The sequence below is a fragment of the Electrophorus electricus genome, chromosome 6, assembly GCF_041902795.1.
Source record: "Electrophorus electricus isolate QZ-2024a chromosome 6, ASM4190279v1, whole genome shotgun sequence".
Classification (NCBI taxonomy): Eukaryota; Metazoa; Chordata; class Actinopteri; order Gymnotiformes; family Gymnotidae; genus Electrophorus; species Electrophorus electricus.
This window is the reverse complement of record NC_137502.1, coordinates 2,914,922-2,939,810: the sequence shown is the minus strand read 5'-3', so window position 1 is coordinate 2,939,810 and position 24,889 is coordinate 2,914,922. Positions and strand designations below refer to the sequence as shown.

Genomic DNA, 24,889 nt, shown 5'->3' with positions numbered 1-24,889 from the left:
AAAAAAAATTAAAACTTTTTATTATAAAAAAAAAATAAAACTTTTAGATGAATATTGCAGAGTAAGAAAGCAAAAATGCACAGCCATATATACATATATAAAATATTTCACGTCAAGACTGCAACTTTAGGCAACTTTAGAGTTGTGCAGACATGCTCTGCTAAGCCAGTGTGGGTTATCCTACGTGAACACGGCACGAGGCGTGGACTCTCTCACGCGAGACAGGTGCAGAGAAGATGTCCAAAGGTGCAGCGTTACATAAAAGTGTTTAATCACAAGCCAGCAGTAACAGGGGGAACACACTCTCAGGGTTTTATTAACTCAAAGGACAAATGAAGGTGCAAACAGTCAACTTGTAGTATTCATACAAAACCACAAAACTCTGAAAAAGCATAAATACATATTTGGGGTATATTCTTATGTTATGATAGTCTAAACTGTTAATTAACCCCATCAATACAATGCATTTTCATAAACAGAGGGTGTTTTCAGATTCTTTAAACCAACCATAAACAATTTCATCATGTAGTTATTTCTATTTTTACAAGTTAATACCTCAAGACTCCCAAATGAGTTTTCCCTGTTATAGTGCACATACTTATATCTCACTAAATGACACATAATGGGTGTTACATTACAATGCATTTCAAAACAAATCAAGCATTTCTGCTCATTAATGAAGCACAGGAGTTATTATTCTCCTGGTAGCATATGGTAGCATGGTCAAGCAACTCCAGCCGTGTAGCTGTTAGTCATTCCATGCAGAAGTGCAAGCATGAACCCATCTGCTGTTCACTTGATGGTCGTATGGGAATAAATAAGTGTAATTCCAGGAGAACACAACAAGCAGAGGTCCAGGACAGGTGTAGAGAAGAATACCCTCAGGAGACAGACTTAATGCACTGCCATTGATAGCTGCCTTCATCAGTGTGCTAAATCTGATCACCCCACAGCCAGTCAGCCCAGACACTTCTTAAAATAAATAAAAACCTAGTGCTAAAAATCAGACTGTTAGTCTCGAAGATGCACCAGCGTAAGGTACATCGTATCAACAGTGCATTATCTTAACTGTGTTTCCATTTAATTGGGTTCTCTACAATGACAGACAAGGAAAGTTCAGTAAACGTAGTCTTCACTGCCTGAAAGTGTTCTACTGAGATTAACAAACGTCTACCGTAGGCTGTGTTCTACTGAGATTGGCAAACTGGGCATTCTTCCCTAAACCTCTGATTCCTGGATAAGTAGATAAACTGGATGTTTGCTGTTGTGGGTCTTTGAATGAGGTAATGTGTTCTCCAAATAATCATAAACAAGATACTCACTTCAGTGAACAAAAATCTAATGAAACTAATCTATGAATAAATGATCATAATGACATAAACACGGTGTATGAATCAGATTAGGTCGATGAGAAATTCAGTCTGCGGTCCCTTAAAATATGGTCGTCTTTCACAATAGGATTCCTCCAAAGTCTATTTAAAACAGAGATCACATTATATACACACACACATTATATACACACACATTATATACACTGAACACTTCAGCCAATATACACTTCATTAGGAACACCTACTTTGCACCTACAGTCATTGTCTGCTTTCAGAGGTGCACGTATCTTGTGTGTGTGTGTGTGTGTGTGTGTGTGTGAGGTGAGAGCATGGTTGCTGGAGTTTTCACATGCGCCTTTCTCGCTGCCGAGCTGAGCGCCGTCTGACTTCCAAAAATATCCAGCCGGGGCAGATCGAGACATCTGCTTCCAGCTTCCACATCCACTGCTGCTCCTGACACACTTGTCCCAGCTAACTCCCACTACCAGACCACTACCATGGTAGACTCTGTGCTGCCGCTTGTGTTGAGGATAGACTGTCACCTGGGGGATAAGCAGTAGATGGTGGGCTTGCAGAGAATGTGCATGGAAACAGCACATGTGCTTGGCTACTGTTAGAGCGTTACAGACTGTTACAGACTGTAACTGTAGAGGCAGGCATACGATAGGCATCTATAGGTGCCGCGATTCCAAATACGGCATTTCTGTCCTCTGTATCAAACGGATATCTTAAAAGAACCTGTGCCACTCATCTGAACTTAACAGGTCGGACTTTTATGGGTATTTTCAAATCTGACACTGTTTTCTGAGAGAGATTACAGTCCCCTTTAATCTTCTCAAAAATGATTAGGATTTTCATAGATGTTTATAAGGGTGAAGGTTAATAAAAAAATGTTGCTTTAGTGAATAAAAACTTTACTTTGGTAAGACGACTACAATGTATGCCAAGGTTGAGGAGGATAAGCGGGTGGTGGGGGGGGGTGGACACATGCCAACTCACTGACCTGACGGGGTTGTTTATGGGAAGAGTCCGATTCAGTTCTTTATAACACCAAAGCAGAAATCCAAGACCTCCTTTCTGCCTGGTCGTGTCATGCCTCAACTCTCAGGATTATATCCAGACAGATTATCAACATAAAAATACAAACGCACCCAAGATGCACTCAGTCACTTCAGGAGACGGTCTGAGGTGCATTTGAGCAGGATACTATGGTAGTGTAAATGTGTCCATCGCTCCAAGCCACATTCAACAATCACAACACGTGACCCACAGAGGACGCAGGCGGTTGGGCCCCGGACAAAACTAAACACTTATTAGCCATTTGTACTGACGCTGCTGTGCAGAATAAAGTACAATGCACAGAAGCATATCGATATTCAAAGAACTCTTAAAAAAAAAAAAAAAGCTGACATTACACACCACATAGCAATAGGATTTCAAAGTGACTAACCAGAGACACTTTTCACTACCAAGTGTAAATGCATGTGATTAAAATCTTTTTAGGGTGCAAATACACACATTAGTCTCAAAAAATGAGTGTAAATGGGGTCCGAATGACCTCCCTCACCGGGGGAAGTGTGAACCCACGCAAGCAGAACATGCCCACATACTTTTCGTTTTGTACCTTGGTGTTATTTCTGAAGGTTTATGTAAAGGCAGTGCCTGGCTGCTGAAGCTGTCAGAGAAATCCGCCGTACTGCTGAGCTTTTTATAGGAACTGTCAATTACATTCACTCTATGGAAAAGGTGGCCTACACCCATCAAATACTGAGAGAATTGGGAAACAGACTGGACTGCGGGATAATGTACCCCCCCATGAAGCATTAACAGTTAAAGTCTCTGGTAAGGTCCTGGACCTTTTCAGATTTCCACTATCCAGCAAGACCATGTTCACTGTTGAAGATGCGCATATTAAACGTGCGGTTTTGTAAAAGATAAAGTAAAAATAAATCATCAAATAAAAACTGGTGTGCTGATTAAAGTGGACAGTGGCTGTGGGTGTAAGGTAGGGGCACCTAATGAATATTCAAAGAAAACATAAGTATATACAAGATGATATTAGATCAAACCCGCTGATCATTTTAAAAATGTTTGTTTGTTTATCATTATTCTTCTGTCAAAAGTTACCTGATCACTTCAATCCAAGGACAGGAGAGCAGGCATGTAGCTAGGGTCTTTGCTCCGCTGGTGTTGATATTATTAGCCTCTAGGCTACAGACCACAAAGCCATTATCCACACACAGTCCAAAGACAAATCCCAACATTCAAACACCAAACCCCCCCCACACACACACACAAACACACACCCGCCACCTATGAGCGCAACACTTACTCCAGTCTTCTGAGATTAATGCACTGTGGGAGAACCTCCACCAACTTCTGCACCACCTCGTTACCACATTCGTTCCATGCCAAACTGGGAAAACAAATTTTTAAAAAGTGTGAGACCGCTGGGAGATGAACGAGAGCGCAGGAACGAGGCCGGGAGCGGCAGGGACAGTCACGGAATGGCTGGAATACCTGATGTCCTCTATGGAGGTGCAGTGCTGAAGACATGCAGCCACGGGACCCAAGTCTGAGGTTCCAACAGAGGTGAGGCTGTGAAGCAAACATCCACCCACCCGCCCACCACCCAAACATCCATCAGCTCAGCATGGAACAGGACTGTGTCAAAAGCGCACGGAGCTGGAAGCCTATTCACAGTGAGGAACAAACCCCGGAACGCCACGTGCTCACCAGTGGCCCGGCTGAACCCGTGCCATTCTGGAAGGTGTTTGTGGTGTCTTACCGGAGTATCTTCAGGGTCTTCATGCTGACCAGACCCTGACTAAGACTTAAGGATCCTTCAGAACACACCTTGTTCTCAGACAGACTTTTAGACAAAAGAAAAGAAAGCAGGAAGCACTGTTAGGACAACTGAACATGAGTGCGTTGATACAAAAACTACAGTAGGGAGAGAAAGACAAAGTGCACCATGTTGGAAAAGATTGATTTGTACTTTATAGACATGGAAGATCAGTGTTGCTGTTTTTTGAACAATAAGAAAACCCCCTATTTTATATAAAAATGGCATCGTTAAACATACACACAGCAGCACTCTGCAGCGTGGATGTGGTGACTTACTCCAGTTCAGTGAGGTGGCGCAAGGATGGGAGAACACGACCCAGTCTAGCAGCAGAACTGGTGCCAAGTTTGTTTCTGGAGAGACTGAAAAAGGATTGGAATGTTCACTAAAAGTATGTTTCAGCTCCTCATAAAGAAGACCCAACATTCTGAGTTATATCCTTATAACCTACCACTGTGTAAATTTAAAAAAATGTAACCTCTGCAAACATTTGGGTAATGTGCAGATTATGTTTGCAGTTATATACCGCAGCTGCTGCAGTTCTCTGCAGTGGGACAGCGCCTCCACCAGTTTCTCTCCAGCTTGGTCACGGACACAGTTTTCAGACAGACTGCACAACAGAGAGAATATGAACAATGCCTTGTCTCTCCATCTCCACTAGAGGGCGCGCAATTGTCATTACTGCATAGCGCTCAGAGAAAACGTCAAGATTGACCCTCGTTGCGTTGTGAAAGCCATATAGAGCATGAACCTACTTTATCTTACTGAGTTTGGTCCACTTTGGGATGCATTTCACAAGCTCCTCGATGCCCTGGTCATCTATTCTTAATCCCTGCAAACTGGAGGCACATAGAGGAAGTGGGACCATCAGGAGACTTTTAAATTGAAACCCATGACAAGACAGGAAAATGTAAACTGGGACTTACTCGATTTCCTGCAGGCCAGTGCAGGAATGCAGGCAGGCCAGCACAGACAGAACCTCACTGCTGCCCTTCGAGCCCAATACCATCTTACTTATGCTGAGAAATAAACACATCACAGCCCAGAAATGAGAGATCGCCATGGATCATATCCCACAATGCACAGCTTTTGTCCTACTCAACCAGTCTCCTGTTACTAACTAATTAAAATTGGTTTATTCAGCACTTATCCCAGACACGAGTCAATTTACAAAGTCAGTACACCGAAATATATTTCGGTGTACTGACTTTCTAAGTCAGTATATATATATATATATATATATATATATATATATATATATATATATATATATATATATATATAAATAATTGTGTGTGTGTGTGTGTGCGTGCATGCGTGTGTTTAGCCGTCACAGAAGTGAACAAAGTATTCCACAATTTAGGTGCTACAGGCACAAATGCTCAATCTCTGCGGGTGTTCAGACAGGTCATGTAACAGACCTACGTCACCTGCTCTAAGCGAGAGAGCTGGTACGTGAGGAAGGAGCAGGTCAGACTCACATGCAGGGGCCCGACCGTGCAACGCTCTATAAGTAATGGTAAGGATCTTAAATCAGTCCTGTTACATGCATAGGAAGCCAGTGGAGAGATTTTAATAATAGGGTTGTGTGGGACTATTTGACCTAGTGAGCAGTCTTGAAAGAGGACAATAAAGTAATCAGAGATAAAATAAAACAATGTGTGTGCATTTCGAGCTCCTTTTTGACTCTATAAATCTTAATTTGCTAATATATCGTAAGTGAAAGTCCTACTAAACGTCTATTAGTTAGTAAATTGATTAGAGGAGATTAAAAGGATTCCTAAACCATGGGCAAACTTCTCATGAGACAGTTAAATCTGCCTGATCTTAATGAGAGTTAAACATACCTGATCTTAATGAGACAGTTAAATCTACCTTATCTTAATGAGACAGTTAAACCTACCTGATCTTCATGAAGGCGGGTAAACCTACCTGATCTTAATGAGACAGTTAAACCTATCTGATCTTAATGGAGACAGGTAAACCTACCTGATCTTAATGAAGGCGGGTAAACCTACCTGATCTTAATGAAGGCGGGTAAACCTACCTGATCTTAATGAAGGTGAGTAAACCTACCTGATCTTAATGAGACAGTTAAACCTACCTGATTTTAATTAAGGCGGGTAAACCTACCTGATCTTAATGAGACAGTTAAACCTACCTGATCTTAATGAGACAGTTAAACCTACCTGATCTTAATGAGACAGTTAAACCTACCTGATCTTAATGAAGGTGGGTAAACCTACCTGATCTTAATGAGACAGTTAAACCTACCTGATCTTAATGAAGGCGGGTAAACCTACCTGATCTTAATGAAGGTGAGTAAACCTACCTGATCTTAATGAAGATGAGTAAACCTACTTGATCTTAATGAGACAGTTAAACCTATCTGATCTTAATGGAGGCAGGTAAACCTACCTGATCTTAATGAGACAATTAAACCTACCTGATCTTAATGAAACAGTTAAACCTACCTGATCTTAATGAGACAGTTAAACCTACCTGATCTTAATGAGACAGTTAAACCTACCTGATCTTAATGAAACAATTAAACCTACCTGATCTTAATGAGACAGTTAAACCTACCCGATCTTAATGAGACAGTTAAACCTACCTGATCTTAATGAGACAGTTAAACCTACCCGATTTTGATGAAGGTGGGTAAACTTACCTGATCTTAATGAAGGTGAGTAAACCTACTTGATCTTAATGAAGGTGAGTAAACCTACCTGATCTTAATGAGACAATTAAACCTACCTGATTTTAATGAAGGTGGGTAAACCTACCTGATCTTAATGAAGGCAGGTAAACCTACCTGATCTTCTTAATGGATGTCATGTTCTGGAGTCCTTGGGCCAGGCATACTGTGCTCTCTTCATCCAGCTGTATGGAGTCCAGCCTTTGGGGAGAGATGACATGAGTGTGATCCTGTCCACACTGCCTTACATGTCACAGGTCAGTCAAGCGGCTACTATTATTGACACTTCATTACCGGGAACTCAAATATGTGCTTAGAACATATGACCGATGACCCTAGAACCTGTGACCCATATCCTTTTCAGCCATTTTAGCATTTCTGCTTTCCTTTATAGCAGCCATATCATAAAGGATCATGGCTGAATCTTGCCTAGTCTGTTCCTCATTAACAAGACAACTAGTTCCTTGTGGGTTGTGGGTTTACTATAACAACAACAGTCTCTGTTGCCAAAAAACAAAGCCTGCATCAGTGCAAATCAGAAAAAGTTTGAATTCAAACTCGGATCCACACTGAGGATTGGAACTGCAGTGAAGGCAGCCAATGGCCCATAATTCTGCAGGAGGTACACGTGGATGGAGGCTGAAAACATTTAGATGCAGAGAGAAGGCCTTTACCAGATTTCCTCCAGAGAGAGACACTGAACCAGCCCCCGGACCAGGACACGGCCTCCTGCTGACGTCCACCCGGAGCAGTAGGAGAGACTAGATTAAAAACAGATTACTAGATTATTAAAGACAGATGAGCAGAGATTACATATTCATCCTTAGTGCTGCGGTGTGAAGGATGACACAGATAACCATGCCCAAAGAAGAAAACTGTCAAAGTAGTTACAGTACTGGTTACAGCACTGTTGAAATTCCAACCTGTCTGAGGTACTATCCCAAACAATTCCTGAAGATGAGAGTGTAAAATGTGTTAATCCATGGCCAACATGTGCCAATACATGGTCAAGGTGTGCCAATACATGGGTGGCTCTACTACTGAAGGCTCACTGCACAAACAGATTAATTGTTCCTGCATTCACACAGGACTTGATAACCCCAGTTCGTCCATTCAGGTTCACTAACTGCAGAAACTGACTGAACACTGTAGTGCTGATATGCTCATCTAAGACTCGAGTTACACATCACTTAGTTTACCCGTTTTGGAAATAGACTTCTGAGAACCCCTTAATGCAAGGCTTTACTAGATTATATTATTATACAGAGCCAAGGATTTTACTTGACATAAAAAAGAACTCACTATAAGAAAAAGATGGGGGGGGGGGGGGGGGAACTGATTTTAGCATGGTTTTCTGAGCCCGACAGAGAAAGTTTCTGGTTACAAATGCAGAGGTCCTCGCTAGGTGCCATCTTTCTAAAAACCAAGCTAGCCCTTCACGAAGAAAGCAACCCTGTGGGCGCAGTTGTGCCACGTGCCACAGCATGCGGAGACGCGCTTCTTACTTCAGCGACCTCACACGCGTCAGGCCCTCGAGCACTCCACCCAGGGCGGTGGCGGCGTCGTCGCTGATCACGTGATGGGACAGGCTAAGGGAACAGTTCCGACACATCACCAACAGATGGCAGCACTCTGACGCTCAGCATGCTGAGGAACACGAGGAGACATGGCGTGGCATACCTCAGACTCTGCAACTGCCTTTGTGTGCGCCGTAATGCACATATTACTCCTTTACTCAATGTTTCTCCTTTGGAGTTGAGGCTGTGGAAACATATTAAAATCCATTAAGCACTCCTGAAAACAACAGCCTACGTTTCCATCGACTACAAACTGCAAGCTATAAATTGAACATTCGTGAAATTCCTCCGCTTGGCAGGTTGATCAGTCAATCCAGCTTTCCGCTCTACATAATGTGTTAGGCGATGGAAATGTTGACACATACAATTTGGTTTGCTGACAAAACACTGAGGTTGACACGTTTCCTTTCGGCGACATTAAACTGGCACAAATGGCTGATAACGGAAATGAATTATTACAGCAGTGTGTTCGCATCAGAACCATTATATGTTGAAAAAAGAAAACCAGTAGTGAACTACTGGGGCTAAAAACCAGTAGTAAACTGCTGGGAGCTATAGCTAAGATACATGAATCCAAACCAGTATTTCAGTATTATCACAGTTTGAGGGCGTCGTGTTTATTGTGCAAGCTGTGTCCTATCCCTGTGGGAATTGCAGTGACTTTGACAAACGAGACTGGGAAACACTCTCATCTCCTCCAGCTAGAGGTTATTGTTCGCGTGTGTGTGTGTGTAACAACTCATATGCGGCGAATCATGTCACATGACACATTTGCGTGAAAACATGTCATTTTTCCCATTTCCAGTGCAGTATTTTCGCAAAAACTCAGGTGTCGTCAAGTGCTTTAACGCTAAAGTTAGACAGAAACATTTTGTTGACGTCTGTAGAATTTTACAGACATTTTCCCATTCCACTGCATATATTCCATTGCGCTTTTTTTTTTTTTTGCCAAAACATCACTTGAATGGAAACGGAGTTAATGAAAGCGACGGTCAAAATGTATTACTCTAGATATAAATGTACTGATGCTGAGGTGTGGTAGAATAAAACAAGTGACCTGTGCTGAATGAGACAACCGTTATCTGGAGCCAATACTGAGAAAGGCCCCGATATCTCACCTGAGGCTTCTCAAGCTCGTGAGGGAGGGCAGAATGGAGGCAAGAAACTCCGCCCCCTCGCGGCCCACCGTCAGCCGCGTGAACCTGCACACAAAAAACATGGAAGAGCGTTCGTTGCACAAAGCACGTGGTGAACCGACGACGCACAGGTCAGGCAGTGGCAGCTAGAGGTGAACCTACTGTAACGTCAGCAGAGAGGATGTTCGTTGGATGGGCGCCTGAAGTAATGACAGATGCCTTCCTTCCACATCGCAGTCCACGAGGCTGAGAGAGGTGAAATCTGCATGTTCACACTGGCCTTACACACCATTAACCCGCCATCTACGGCCTCTGACTACGGCATGAAGTCCCCGTAAAGAGGCATCAGTAACCCCATAAAAAATATATATATATATATATATATATATATATATTAATAAATCAGCTGACCTTAAAGAGTGCACCTCAGATAAACAGTTGTTTTCAAAGGAAACTCTGAATGGGGGAAAAAAAAACAGCTTCTGAGTTTTCTGCTCAGTTATTGCTGACCAGCATGTCCTGCTGCAAATATTCACATTTATAAAGATTTAGAAGCTGGAGCTCTGGCACTTACTCAGAGTGTGGGTGGCTTTCAAAAGAAAGGTGAAAACATGTCTTTTCAACCCTGTAAACAGAGTTATTTCACTAGAGAGTAAATAATTAGAGCTTACTGTGGAGAAGGCGAGGCATATGTGAAAGCACAACATTTATTTACTATATCACAACAATGTTATTAAACCACTGCATCCTCACAGTTTTGGTTTATCCACATGTTATAAACTCTGATACTGATGAAACGACAACTACTAGTGAGCTACTGCTATACTGAAAACCCTTTAAAACCACAGGTAACCTGAATCTTTCCTTCTATATCAGGTACATCAGGTTGCTGTTGTAAACACACGCTGTACATATACAAAGTCTGTCCTATAAATAGCATTGTGCAGTAAATGACCAACTTATTTCATCAGAATTTATCCCTTAATGATGTAAAATGTGTAAGGTTTGGGTCTAAAGTCCAATTATGGATGTTCCAATGAGCCATGTTAGCCATTTGTGTCTGTAGTCTAAGGTGTTGTTCTCATCCTAAAAGGAAAGATTAAAAACTTACAATTCTGTCAGTACCCACAAACAAGGCTTAACTGATGCCAGAAATTCTTACATTGGCAAGCCATAGATGTTTGCCCAAGATGACACACTTGTACTATAGCACCTGTATATGGGTCAAGATGTCACAGTGGGAATGTGGTATGTTTGGCGTTGGGAGAGGCTAGGTGTACCTGATCTCTCCTGTGCGTGGGTTCAGGTCCAAGCAGCTAGCCACAAGGCTAACAGCAGCTTCCTTTTTTATCCATGGTTCCTCAATCCTGACAGGAAGAAAAACAGCCAGACCAACCATTGTTATCAATAAAGAGATCAAATCATGACATCACTTCCTGCTTTGTTTTGCCATGCTCACCTGATGGTTCTGTAGTCACCTCTCAGCTGCTTAACCAAATGCGTAATTTCTTCAGCATTCAAACCATTGTTGCTCAGCCTCAAAGGACAGAAGCAGTGCAGACATTACTGTCTGTTATGTTACCAAAGATTACAATGCACATAAATTCAGGTCTAGATTACATTACAAAAGAGGAGCACAGCTGTATGCATGAACATGTGTTTTTCCTGTGCGTCTTACTCGAGAGTTTGTACTGTGGACACCTGGGCTAAGTTGCTCAGTAGATACTGCCGGCTTTGGCTGTCCAGGGTGGTGGAGGATAACCTAGAGATATGGAGTGCAAAACCTTAACAATAGGGAATTAATTCACTATAGATTTGCCATTAATGGTCACTGTAATAAATTCCATCCTCTTTAGTGATGTATGCTCACTCTAATTTGAGCTCTCTAGGGCAACTGCTGAGTATTTCCAAGAGCTGCTGCAAATGGCTGGCATCAAAAGAGCACGCCGTCAAACTGAACAAGGGGCGAGAGACACAGAGACAGACAAAGAGGAGAGAAAAGAAAGAGAGAGAAAGAGGAAGAGATGTGTAATTTACATTTACTGCATTTAGCTGACACTTTTATCCAAAGCAGCTTATAATAATGATAACTTGAGTGGGTTAAGGGTCTTGCTCAGGGGCTCAACAGTGGCAACTTGGCAACTGTCTAATTGTTTCTTATTATTAAGTACCTTAACCACTGAGCTACTTTACATTCTCTTGTGTGCTGGATGAGTTTCTGTCCTTCCGTTTAACTTCCTGCCAGACTGATTACAGATGAATCTGGAACCAGCTAATGGATGCTTTTTAACCGTATGGGACGGATGCCCAGATCCACATCGGTTCCTGAGACGAGTCGGAACCTTTTGTCAATAAATATCATCGAGAGCGGATCAAAAGAGCAGACAAGGAATTGCTGTTTATGTGTCTGTGGTTTGTTCTTGATGGGCATTTCAGGGTTTAGTGGGTATGTTACCAAGTTACCGTCTCATTTTAGATCTTGGTCATGAGTGTCCTTGGTTATGAGTGTTACCACTGTTACTGGCAAGGCTGTTACTGTTAAAGGTTACTACCTATTGGTCCACAGTGTGTTAAACACATTCCAGGCTGCGAGATCAGCAGTGTTACGAGTATCACTGGCAACACTTTGCTGATGGATCACGCCTTAATCAGTTCGTCTTTCTTACATCACATATCTCTTCAGCCCAGCCCGGTGTGGGCAGGTAAGAACAGGAGCACCTCTGTGTGTGTGTGTGTGTGTTAGGGGGTTGCTGTCTAGACACACTAGGTAAGAGGCAGGAGCAACCCACTGTATTTCTGGAACAGCGTGAACTTTGGCTGGTTACGTAGGGCAGTCATATTGTTTCTTTATTTTCTTTCGCAGCATCCATAGTACACCCACTGCCTTTGTTCCACCCAAAATAGTACATTGTGTCCCACGTTTTGGTCTCGCCGTGACCTAGGCTACCACCTCGAGACAGTGCAATAAGTGTTTATATTTAATTATGTAACAGGAACCACTTCAGCGAACTGTGCCTGGCATTATGTCAAACAGTACCAGAGCACAAGAAAACACTTTCACTTTTCCTTTGCCAAGGTTGTGGCATACACAAACCCCTGGACAAGGCCTCTGTGTGGATGCACACAGACTACCTGAGAGTCTTCCCTGCATCGTTTTCCTGCGCCAAGTGAATCCAAGATCGCTCCTCCGCTCCAAGACTAAAAACAAAACAAAACATATTATGACACATAAATGTAATTTGGGGTAAAATTCAGCTCCAGTTGCAAGCTGGGTGCTCTTCATACATTCCACTGTGGTAATTTATTTTATGTCACTAGGTTCAGATTTCAATAGTTCACCAAAACAGAACCTGTGCGGCTGGTTTTACCTCACTTCCACAACGGCCACCTTATCACAGGTGCTCAGCGAGTTGGCCAGGTAGACCACACCTGCCTGGCTAAGTCTGTTATCATTTAGGCTGTGCAGAGAAACAAAAAGAAGTCAGAAATTAAATGAAAAAGGGCAGCATGGAACTGCAGCATGGCGGTCTGACTCCATGGCTGCGTTAGTACTCACAATTTTCTAACAGTTAAAGGAGCCTACTACAGCCTATATTTCTAAATAAAAGGAAAATTTAAAAAAACATACTGGCATTGCAAATTAGGGCTAGTTTGTAGTTAAATTTACCTGATGCTGTTATTCAAAGTGATTTACAATTACATGTGAGTACAACTTGAGCAATTGAGGGTTAAGGGTCTTGCTCAGGGAACTTGGCAGCAGTAGGGCTTGAAGTGGCAACCTTCCAATTACAAGTCCAGCACCTCAACCACTGAGCTACCACTGTCTTACCAGTTATGAATATAGGGCACCTTTATAAGTGCATGGATGGTATGTATCCAATGGTATGTATCCATTTAGAAATAGCCCAGTGTTTCTAAAACGAAACCATTAACAGCACTAACAAGCACAACAGTTCTGCTCCATATTAAGTCAGATAAGATAAGATAAGATAAGATAAGAGAGATAATGCTTTATTGTTCCCAAAGGAAACTGCAGACGTTGCTCTTACCAAACTGAGCGGGAGATCTGAAGTTTGGGCAGGGAATCAACTAGACTCTTCACACCCTCATCTCTAAGGGAGTTACTAGACAAACTACAACAGTGAAACGCTGTATCAGAAACACTGCTCATCGCTTATGGCAAATATGGCTAAACCGATAATCGAACATGTTATCGTGTTGTTGTACAACATTCATCACGAAGGAGAAGCTTTAGAGTCAGAACCCACTGAAAGCTGACCGGCGCTGGACTAGGAAATACTTACTCCAGATCAGCAAGGTGTTGACAGTCTTCCAGTATCTCAGAGAGTTTCACCACATCGAACCTGTTCAGCTCATACTGTGTGAGTCTGTCAGGCAGCAGTGGGAAGGGTTGATGAGGAAAACCAATGCAGACTGACACAAGTAATGCAGCTATTACGGCACCAGAAACCAAATTCTGCAGAGGAACCCAGTGTGTGTTCACATAACGGTGGCCTGAAGTCACTCACTTGCAAGTTGCTGCCTGAGCCTTGGCTTGCAGAAACATAATGAACGCGTCCCCACATGGCCTGAGAGGAGGAGGAGGACGAAGGTGTGAGGCTGTTTGACAGCTCAGAACGTCACATAGTCACACTCCTAACTGCGCTAACGCGGGTTACCTGAGATTCACAGCAGTGATTCGCTGGCATTTAGCAAGGGACCGCATGAACAGCAAAGCAATGTCCTTGGACATCTGGATATGACTCAAACTAGGAGAGAAAGCAAAATCATCTTCAAATAGCAACAGAGGCAATGAGCAGCTTGGCTGAGGCGATTTGAAAGGAACTCCTTACTTTAGCATGTGGAGAGATGTCATGTGTGGGAGGGAGTCAAGGAGCTTTTCAATAGACTCATATTTCATGGTGCCATGGGAGAGACTACAACACAGAACAGAGATGGATATCAAAGAGCAACGGTGGAAAGCCGAAGGAAAAAAAAAAACATGGTCAGAGGCTCAGAGCTTGGAGATGCAGAGATAGGCGCACAAACTCACTCCAGTTCTCTCAGATTGGTGCACTTGACCAGATTCCTGCAGAGTCTTTTCATTATGGCAGGCTGGACCTCACTCTGGGTCAGACTGAAAGGCCACAGAAGACAACCGAGAGATGATGAGGAGGCAGTGTTCAAGAAACACTGGTAACATCAGCATGAACTAAGAAAGCTTCACACGTCCTGATGTTCTACCTGAATTTCTTGTGCAGGTGTAAATCTGAGCCATCGGAGGTTAATGGATCGAATGCATCTCTGCACACAAAAGGGAACTGATATGAATGCAGCATCACAGAAAAATAAGGAAACCTTTAAAAGTAGGCTCCAAGTCTTCTTTTTACCTCTTGCAGATGTTAAACTTTAAGATTAACTTCCTCTTTCCATTGTGGCTGGTGGGGAAAGTAAAACTGTCACGACTGAAATGTTAACTGCCATCACCTAACAAAATAACCATCCATACAGGGTGAAGAGGTAAATATCTGTTCATGACATCATAGTCACCTAGCATGTACTTCTCGGATGTCCTTCTGTGTTTGGAGAAAAGTGGAGAGAAAGACAATGCCTTCCATGTCCACTTCGTTCTCACTGAAGCTGCATGGGAGAGCAACCGTTCACCGTCACAGACACACACAAACAAAAAGCTCGATGCCATAAACAGAATAGTGAGACTTTTAATTTGGAAAACTGTATGGATTAACAGCCGACTACGGACTTGATTTCCTGAATGGTCCCAAGCTTGGGCAGAAGTCCAAGCATTTTTCGCAGGCCTCTGCTTTCCAAACTGTTGCTCGACAAACTTAAATGAACACAAAAGCAAAGAGTCAGCTATTACTGTGGATAACTGGAATTGCAGCTGCTCCAGGGGCCACAGAGATAAGTTGACTGCAGCACTTGAAAAAAATGACAAGGTGTTTCTTCAGGTTGAATTCAAAATTAATTGTGCTCAATTCAAACATTTGGGATCTTATAAAAAGATGAAAAGGGACTATATTTTAAATACATAATGAAAAGGTCCACCATATGGAGTGCAGTAATGCTTACTTGAGCAGCTTCAGGGACGCACAATTCTTCAGTTTACTGCATAGACTGGTCAGATGTGCCAGCCTGAGACTGCATTCGTTTAAGCTAAACACACAAAAGCCAAAAAAAACAAAAAACAAACAAACAAAAAAAAAACAGATGAAATGCCGTGTTTGTAATCACCAAGGACACTAGTCCCAGAAAACCCTGAGAGCTTTTAGCACTCTTAGAACTTTTAAACAGAATCTAAAACGCATTTGTTTAATTCTGCATTCAGTATTAAATTTCATTATACTTTTTTTTTTTTTTCCCTCTTAGTGCATTAGTGACCAGGTGCAGTCCTGCAGGGTCAGAGGGCAGAGCAGAGGTCATCACCTTTTCTCTCTAAACCACTGCTAACCACAGTGAATGAAGGGAAATTACTAAGAAATCACTAAACTGGACACACTTCCTTAGTGCCCTTTACTTTATCAACTTCTATTTGCATTTTAATGGTGGATTAAGGTTAGAATTACACTATATATTATTTTATACATAAAACAACTTACAATTATGTCCTTGGCAGTGGTGGGGCTTGAACCAGCAATCTTCAGATTACTAGTCCAGTACCTTAACCACTGAACTATAAATTTATATATGAGTTTTGAATCCTTTGATTGCAGGTCTTTACATTCAGTATGTTCCCCAGTGATTAGAGCTGGTTAAAACTGATTCACTATAAGGTCTGTACAAACCTCAAGCATTTAGCATTTCAAACACATTTGAGATTTTTTAAAAAGTGCATTCAACCATAGGATAAAGTACTGAAAAATTACTGAACATACATTAGTTCCTTAAGTAAAAAATACTGAATAAAGTGATAAACATACATTAGTTCCTTAGCAGTGTCAATGTCTTCGGACTTGTCCATGCCCACACTGCTGATATATAAAAAAACAGAGCACTTAAAAACAGATAATTGTACAATACTACATGTTAGAAGCCAAAATACCGTAATTGACTGATGTGATCACTGTTCATGTACACATTACTGGTACAGAAATACCCAGAAGGACTAAGCAGTATATCAAAAAATACAAACAGACTCAGTATAAACAGGGGCCCATCAACAACATGGGCTCAGAGATGTGAGTGAATCGTACTTTCAGTGTTAACATCAGTCCTTGTTATAACACTACTATGTCTGCCTCGTGTTATAAAAGCAGAATCTGTTATGAAAACTTCTTCCCTAATGTTTTATTATATTATATTGTGAGAAAATATATTAAACTTTGACTCTGTATGAAAAACTTAAAAACATAAAATCACACTACATAGTGTTGAGCTGTAGTGTGAAAACAAGTCACAATACAAAAGACAAAATATTCTATAAAACTGTCTAATATAATCAAATTATATATATAGACTGAATTCAGTCAGCCAGCCCACATGCCACATTCCCAAAAAGCATGAAAGTAGTGCTGAATAAAAGAAGTAATACATGTTGAAAATGAAACATATTACTTAATAACAATGAAATATTGCTCAGTAGAATAAAGTATGTTGAAACTGAAAGTCTAGAAATTAGAAGTTCACTTTAGGTGAAGCATTAAAACAAGCACTCAAGTAAAAGTGAAAATAAACCTCACATAAAATTGTTTTATACATACTGATTCTTAAATGTTCTTATTATTATTATTATAGGATATTATTATTATTATCTTTTAATAAAAAACATAATTAGGCAGTCATGCCAAAATGTAGTTAAATATGAACTGTGAATGTGAATGCTTCGGTTTACTAAAATATTAGAAATGCCAGAGTTTAGTATTAGGCTATCAGACAGATAAATACACTGCCTGATCAAAAAAGGTCACCACCTGGATTTAACTAAGCAAATAGGTAAGAGCCTCCCATTGGATAAGTTATTTAACCCTAACTGAGGCAGTGAGTAGCTTCTCATTTGTTAAACAACCATGTCGAAAGACACATCCTGTGGTTGTGCACAAGATGTTAATCTGTTTCAGAAGGGTCAAATTATTAGCATGCATCAAGCAGAGAAAACATCTAAGGAGATTGCTGAAACTACTAAAATCGGGTTACGAACTATCCAACACATTATTAAAAAGTGGAAGGACGGTGGGGAAACATCATCTTCGAGGAAGGAATGTGGTCAGAAAAAAATCTCTAATGATCGTGATCAGCGATCGCTTAAATGTGTGGTGAAATCAAATTATAGGAAAAACAACAGTAGAATTTAGGGATATGTTTACTAGTGAAAGTAAGAGCATTTCCACACGCACAGTGCGAAGGGAACTCAAGGGACTGGGACTAAACAGCTGTGTAGCCACTTGTCAGTGAGGCTAACCAGCAAAAACGGCTTCGGTTTGCTAGGGAGCATAAAGATTGGACTTTGGAACAATGAAAGAAGGCCATGTGGTCTGATGAGTCCAGATTTACCCTGTTCCAGACAGATGGGCGCATCATGGTAAGAAGAGAGGCGGCTGAAGTGATGCACCCATCGGTAGTGTCTACCATACAAGCCTGTCGGGGCAGTGTTATGATCTGGGATTGCTGCAGTTGGTCAGGTCTAGGTTCAGAAACATTAAGTGCCCAAAGAATGAGGTCAACTGACTACCTGAATATACTGAATCACCAGATTATTCCATCAATGGATTTTTTTCTTTCCTGATAGCATAGGAATATTCCAAGATGACAATGCCAGGATTCATTGGGCTCAAATTGTGAAAGAGTGGTTCAGGGAGCATGAGACATCATTTTCACACATGGATTGGCCACCACAGAGTCCAAACCTGAACCCCATTGAGAATTTTTGGCATGTGCTGGAGAAGATCTTGGGGGGAAATGAATGCAACTCTGGACAGAAATAAATGTAGTAACATTGCAGAAGCTTGTGGAAATGATGCCACAGCGAAGGTGTGCCGTAATCAAAGCTAAAGGCGATCCAACAAAATATTAGAGTGTGTGACCTTTTTTTTTGGCCAGGTAGTATACGTACACACACACATACACACACACACATACACACACACATACACACACACATACACACACACATACACACACACACACACACACACACACACACACACACACACATATATAGTGACTAATAGCACTATGACATTCTTCTAATGAAACTACACTAAAAGCAGCCAAAAAGGTTAAAGGGCCAATAAGACATTTTACCAACAAAAAGTAGCAAACAATATTTATGAAAGTGATTATTTATTATTTGTATATTTTTTTCTATAACGTGCAGCTGATGTGTGGTCCTCAAATGAACCAGTTTAAGTTCCATAGAGCGGGTCCCCCACAAAGAGGTGGCCATGTTTAAAATAGATTTAGTACAGAATCTCTGTGTCGCTGGAAAAATGACATATTTCTCCGTTAATCAGTTCAGGGGCACAACAACACACCCCCAATCAGATACATCCAAGGACAGTCAATACTCACCCCGGTGTATGTGAATTTGGGGAGAAGAAAACATTGATTTCCTTTCTTCCGCTGTAAACAGAGAGAGGGTGAATTTTCCATTAGGATCACAGCAAGATCACAGTAATATTACAACAATACTTCATAAAGTAAACAAAACCTGAATGCTTAAATACATAAACAAAAACACACAGGATCTGAACATGCTGCTATCTCTGATTGACAACCCTAAGTGATAATTCTGATTGATAATTCTGATTAATAATTCTGAAAATACTGAGTGATAATTCTGAGTAATAATTCCAATAGCTCATAAAAATTCACAGGCAAGGAGAGAACCTACATGACATGGACTTTCTTAATGTTTAGAAAGGTCGCCATCTTTTCAACCAGTATAAAGATTCCGTCTCTGGAAATGTTGTTCTTCCCCAACCTGTAAACAATATTCAAACAGGACAGATCATGAGGAATATTTCTCCAATTATCAGTAAGTACTCAAGTACGCCAACATTACATTTGCCTAGTAGCGTCACTGCTATGACTAAACAGTAAACAGATATATTAACAAAATATCTCACTTACATGACTGAGGTGATGTTAGTCAGTTTGGGGAACAAATATGTGATCTTTCTTATACTTTCATCTGATAAGGAGTTATCACTGACACTGTCAGAAAGACAAAGACAAAGTATATTTTAATGAAGGCAGTTCGTGTATGTTCTAGTCACCAGCACCGAATCAGAATTCTCCTATAGATATAGCTCCTCCCACAAATGTTTACATCGAATCAGAATTCCCCTATAAATATAGCTCCTCCCACAGACGTTTACACTGAATCGGAATTCTCCTATAGATATAGCTCCTCCCAGAAATGTTTACACCGAATCAGAATTCTCTTATAGATATAGCTCCTCCCACAGATGTTTACACCGAATCAATGTGTCACTGGATCCTACTGTGCTATCTAATCCTCGCAGAATTCCACAGTCCTTCTTTGTGTTGTGGTGGGAAGACTCTTACTTGAGGTGTGTGATTTGTAGACAGCTCTCCAGAGCCGTGACAAGCTTAGCAGCTCCAGCATCGGTGAGACCTCCACTGATAAAACTGTGAAGAGAACAGCTGTGTAAACCCCACAGTGCACAACGCGTCGGCCCACTCTACAACAACAGTAGTGGGAGACTCACTCTAACTGCTTCAGTGACTCCAGTCTGGGCAGGATGCTGGATAAAGCTTCCGCAAAGTTGTCGTCGTACTTTCGGCTTCGAAAGCTGCAATAAAATATGGTTCAAAAGCCCTTTTCTCTTCGTTGAACTAATATAAATAAATTAGTGAATATCACATTTCTATTATGTAAATGCATTTCCTTCTTCGTCTGCATGCAAATATACATGTAAATATGCCGCTGTTGGTCCCCTGAGCGAGGCTAGTAACCTTCAATTGCTCATGCTGTACTCAATCATAATTGTAAGGTTTTTTTTTAGCATCAGCTAAATTCCATAAATATAAATATAACTTTCCCATCTAAAGGCCGAATAACATTACACATATGAATGCTCATCCCTATATGTTTTACATAATAATAATTAACATGAATATTTTTAAACGAAAATATAATGTTCCCAAATCCTAAGTGTGACTAAAAAGCGAACAGTTCAAACAGAAGAAAAGACTGAATACATATGAACATGGAACTCACATGAGATGTTCCAGGTTCTTGATGTTGGGAATGATGTTCAGACACTCCAGTTCAATAGAACAGCCGCCAAAGTCCAGACACACCATCTGACTGGCAGCCGAGGTCACGAATGCCAGGGCATCCATGTCCACAGGGTTGAGTCTGATGTTTCGCAGCTCAAAGCGGGCCCTGGAGCCGATGGCCGCGGCCAGGTTGACATCTTGGGTCTCATGCGCACAGCGGCACAGCTCGACTATCTTGGGCCCTGTCTGGCTGGCGCTGCCCACAAACCCGAGCAAGATCCTGCGCACTGCGGCCTGGCGCCTCTGCACCACGCCACGAACCTCCTCACCTCCTTCCAGCACGACGAGACTTGAAGTACAGGCTTCGGCCGCAAGTCCGCACATATACAGGTGGAGGGAGTCGGTGAACACAGTTCTGGGATCAGACTTTGCGATCCAACGACTTTTCAGGTTAAGCTTCTTCTTGAGCTTCAACTCCGAGACGTCCGGACTTGTCATAAGATGCAAAGCGGCAAGGAACTCTTGCATGGTGAGGTGCATGAAGGCACAGCCCAGACTCCGAGATCCATCTGGACACGTGAGGTCCACCCGGGACAGAATTCTGGCATTGGCTCCAAAGTTCATTAACTGCGGGGACAGGTCCTGCGCCTGGAACACTATGCGGCTCGTCTCCAAACCGTCCATCGCGAGTTTGCAAAGCTCAGCGATCTGAGTCCTGTACTTTTGGAGCAAGTAGGTAGCAGCGAGTGAACTTCCGCTGCCCTCGCAGTGACTCAGAAAGGCAGACAAGATGTGGAGGTAGATCTGGGTCAGAGAGCTGGGCAGCTGAGCAGCAGGCTGAGATACTTCACCTGACAGCAAGTGATCTAAACAAACACAGCAGACATGGCAGAGTGCCGGAACGTGGGACATGGAGAGGAGATGACGGCTGCCCATCATCCGACTAAGCGCCTTTTCCTTGAGTGCGTCTCCCTTTTCTTGGAAGAACTCTTCAGTGTATTCCCTCACCTGCTGCTGACTGAAGCCCAGCAGCTCCGCGACAAAACAGCTCGAGCTCCCAAACAGGTCGCTCACGTCCCGCGGACGGCACGTGATCAGCACCGTGCACCCGGGCAGGATCTTGTAGCTGCAGAGTCCAGACAGCAGATCAGCCATCGGGAGCCTCTGGCAGGGGTCTAAGGTACTGCCGAGCGTCATCGGATCTGTAAACTTTGCCCCCAGTTCATCATAACCATCAAATATGAAACAGACCTTCTGTGGGTTGTCGAGGATATAGCTGAACACTGCCTCGCTTTGTTCCTCGCCTCCCTCAGGTGGAAGGAAGAACTGAAACAGTAGCTCTTTCAGGGACAGGGGCTGAGACACCAGATTGAGCTGACGGAACTCCAGCAGGAAGAGGAGCTGGATGTCCGGGTACAAGCCCTCGGCCCAGCGGTGGCTAAGGCAGTGCATCAGCAGGGTCTTTCCAGAACCAGCCAGACCCAGTACCACCACCACCCTGCCAGTGGTGCTCAGGAGCCACTCGGCAGACTCCCTCTGATCCGGGCCGGGCTCCTGCCCTTCCTGGGCTCTGGGCCGAGCAGCACCACGCTGCCTCAGGCTCAGGTACATTGTGTCCAGGCAAACCTTCTTTGCCATGTCCTTTGTCACTCTTTCAAACTTCTGCTGCAGGAAAGACCTCATGTAGCTGGTGTAGATCTGCACATGGTCTGGACGAGAAAACATTAGTATTCTGTTAGTGTGCTTTTATGGTCCTTATTTTTATGGGCTGAGGAGGATTTGTTTGCTTACACCAATCTTGATTCATGTGCATGGTGTGAACCGACTAGAAACAAGTACCTAGGCATGCACGCTTTGCACTAGGAGACGGAGGAAGTTCTTCACTGTCTGCAAAGTGAATGGTGGTCATCCCTGTGTCTTTGTGCACCAGGAGAGAGAAAGCAGACTGTTAGGGGATTTCCAGCTCTGAATTAAACAAAACCCAACATATTGCAATGCATTTAATTCCCACTGCACTTTCACTTTCATTTTATTTCGACATTTTGTTTAATGACTTTCGATCCACACTCAGAAAAGATATATTTTCTTACCCCTATATCGCTACATTTCATATCGTATTACACAACAGAGAGAAGACATTAAAGTATAACCCAAAATTATTTACGCCTAATCAATCTTTTTTGTCCTTGCATTCTGTCACATTCAGTGACATAATATTGCAGCATGACATTGCATACTAATATGTCATAGAACATTGAATTAATTTGTTAAATTAACTGTACTAACCTGATTCTGTCATAGCACAGCCACGATTTTCTTAAACAAAAGCTTCGGTGTTAAAGTGAGCTGTAGTTAAGAGGGTGCAAGTGCAGCAAAACTTACCAAAGGACCATCCGGCAATGGACAACACCTTTATCTCCAGCTCCAGGGGAATGTTCTCACAAAACATCCACATGGTTTTCAGAAAGTGCAAACATCGGTTACGTTCTGAGGTCTTGAAGTAATCCAAGATGCCCAAGACAGAGTCCCTGCGGTTGGGCAGGTGCTCCAGTCGTTCTCGTGTGTTGCGTTCCACCAAGCCATAGATGCGCCCCAGTACATTGTCCCTCTGGAGGCACAAAACGTCCACAATGATGGCGGCTTCTTGGGTCACCACGTTTCGAATGTCATCTTCCAGGTCTATGTCGTCCATCTTCGTCCATCTGAAGAGGTCAAAACAGTTGAATTCAGAGGGAGGCGCAAAGTTTGTATATGTTTCGTTTTCGCACCTCTGCAGTTAACTTAAAATGTAGAAATGTCCTTATGTCAGAATCGAAAGCAGAGGTGTCAATGCTATGATGGTTGAGTGTATGTGAAGTAGGCGGCAAGTAAGAGTGGGTTTTTCCCTTATCCGTCATGTTACCTCCTGTTGTCTCCAGGTTTTAATTTGAAGAATAACAACCCCACACACTCCTTTTCATTTTCAAATTAAGATGATAAGGAGTGTTCAGATGAAAAAGTCCTACACCCTCAAGTCTATATACATTTAGTTATGTACAACTCATTTTCGTATTAGAGGGCGTTTGTTCATAAGAAGCAATTGGGCTGATAGCAATATCTCCCATACTGGAAAATAAATTAAATAAAAAACACAACGCTATGTAGAAGTTGAAGTGAATACAGCCTTACAGACACGTGTGACTTACATGAGAAACTGCGCCTCAGGCATCTACCAAAAAGACGTAAAATGCATAATGCTTAATGAGCACCGACTCAGAATATCACGTATATATCCAAAACAATATCGCGTAGCCAGTAACGCAGATCGTTGACTGCTATTTATTTATTTGCTTGAACTATTTGGCTAGAGAGGGGTGTGCCGCGAAACCTTCCAACTGCGCAGTTCATATCTCTCATCACGCCAGTCGGCAAATTTGGTGCGCCGAAGCCCGTTTCGACATGTGAAACACGAAAAGACCGCTAACGGAACATTAGACTACACGATAACGGGCTGCAGTGAAAACGCACGCTGTAGTCCTGCAACAGTTAATCCGAAGTTCATCGCCGGGTACTCACCACTCTCGCTACCAGATCGCATATCTCCGCAGTGATCACAAAACGAAAGTAAGATGGCCATTCAAGTTTCGCTTTGCTTCTGGCCATCGTAAGCCAAAGAGCAGGTCCCACACGTTCAATACGGACCAAGGCTTGTAAGGACCTTTCAGATAGATAGACATACTACTCGCTCTGCAGCCTGAATCTGGTGGAAAGGCGGACCAGATTTGTTGATATCTATATATATTAAATGCATTTCGGTACAGACTATTAATGTTTGATTTGTTTTGGGGTTTTTTTTTTGTTTTCTTTTTAAAGAAAGAAAAGAAAATTGTCTATGCTACCATAAATTGATTAGAAACTTTATATTTGAAAATAAATATCTCAGACCGCATATAAACAAGAATAAGCAAAGATACGCGTGGCGCCAAAATACGAAAGGTCAATCGAGGACACATTTCGCCATAAAATCGAAACAGCGCCACAATTTGTCCAAACATTAATGTACAATTACCTTAATATCGTATGTTTTTTTTCCATTATATTCATTTTTCCTTCACTAGCAA

The 24,889-nt window shown here is 42.2% G+C and overlaps 1 protein-coding gene across 7 annotated transcripts; it reads right to left on the bottom strand.

The window, feature by feature from the left end:
- Positions 1-295: 295 nt before the first annotated feature.
- nlrc5 (NLR family, CARD domain containing 5) lies at positions 296-24,485 on the bottom strand. Of its 7 annotated transcripts, none has more exons than XR_014124307.1 (44): positions 23,975-24,320; positions 23,172-23,491; positions 22,629-22,706; positions 20,788-22,498; positions 20,276-20,359; positions 20,112-20,195; positions 19,674-19,757; positions 19,435-19,524; positions 19,113-19,163; positions 16,526-16,576; positions 15,678-15,761; positions 15,349-15,432; positions 15,138-15,227; positions 14,978-15,025; positions 14,832-14,891; positions 14,641-14,724; positions 14,441-14,524; positions 14,267-14,356; positions 14,117-14,176; positions 13,892-13,975; positions 13,637-13,720; positions 12,956-13,045; positions 12,720-12,785; positions 11,458-11,541; positions 11,266-11,349; positions 11,047-11,124; positions 10,868-10,954; positions 10,162-10,212; positions 9,999-10,043; positions 9,750-9,833; positions 9,570-9,653; positions 8,555-8,635; positions 8,380-8,463; positions 7,549-7,635; positions 6,992-7,075; positions 5,103-5,195; positions 4,932-5,015; positions 4,703-4,786; positions 4,455-4,538; positions 4,120-4,203; positions 3,852-3,929; positions 3,664-3,747; positions 2,335-3,542; positions 296-1,873 (listed from the first exon to the last, which is right to left on the bottom strand). XR_014124307.1 is itself a non-coding variant. In XM_027029605.3 (44 exons), exons 2-44 carry the CDS (start codon positions 23,479-23,481, stop codon positions 1,400-1,402), a joined length of 5,232 nt encoding a protein of 1,743 aa, XP_026885406.2. In that variant the 5' UTR covers positions 23,482-23,491; positions 24,345-24,485; the 3' UTR covers positions 296-1,399. The 7 variants fall into 7 exon arrangements, 5 of the variants coding, with proteins under 5 accessions (XP_026885406.2, XP_026885404.2, XP_026885405.2 ...); XM_027029605.3 differs by lacking the exon at positions 23,975-24,320 and adding an exon at positions 24,345-24,485 and having other exon boundaries at positions 296-1,472; positions 3,459-3,542; XM_027029603.3 differs by having other exon boundaries at positions 296-1,472; positions 3,459-3,542.
- Positions 24,486-24,889: the final 404 nt, after the last annotated feature.

What these genes read in the sequence shown, in the direction of transcription:
- nlrc5 (XM_027029603.3), bottom strand. Translation starts at nt 23,997, where the DNA reads ATGCCTGAGGCGCAGTTTCTCAT. An exon ending in CATTGCCGGATGGTCCTTTG is followed by an intron (nt 22,707 to 23,171) that starts GTAAGTTTTGCT and finishes TGGTGCACAAAG; the next exon opens with ACACAGGGATGACCACCATT. An exon ending in ACCTCCATAGAGGACATCAG is followed by an intron (nt 3,748 to 3,851) that starts GTATTCCAGCCA and finishes TTGTTTTCCCAG; the next exon opens with TTTGGCATGGAACGAATGTG.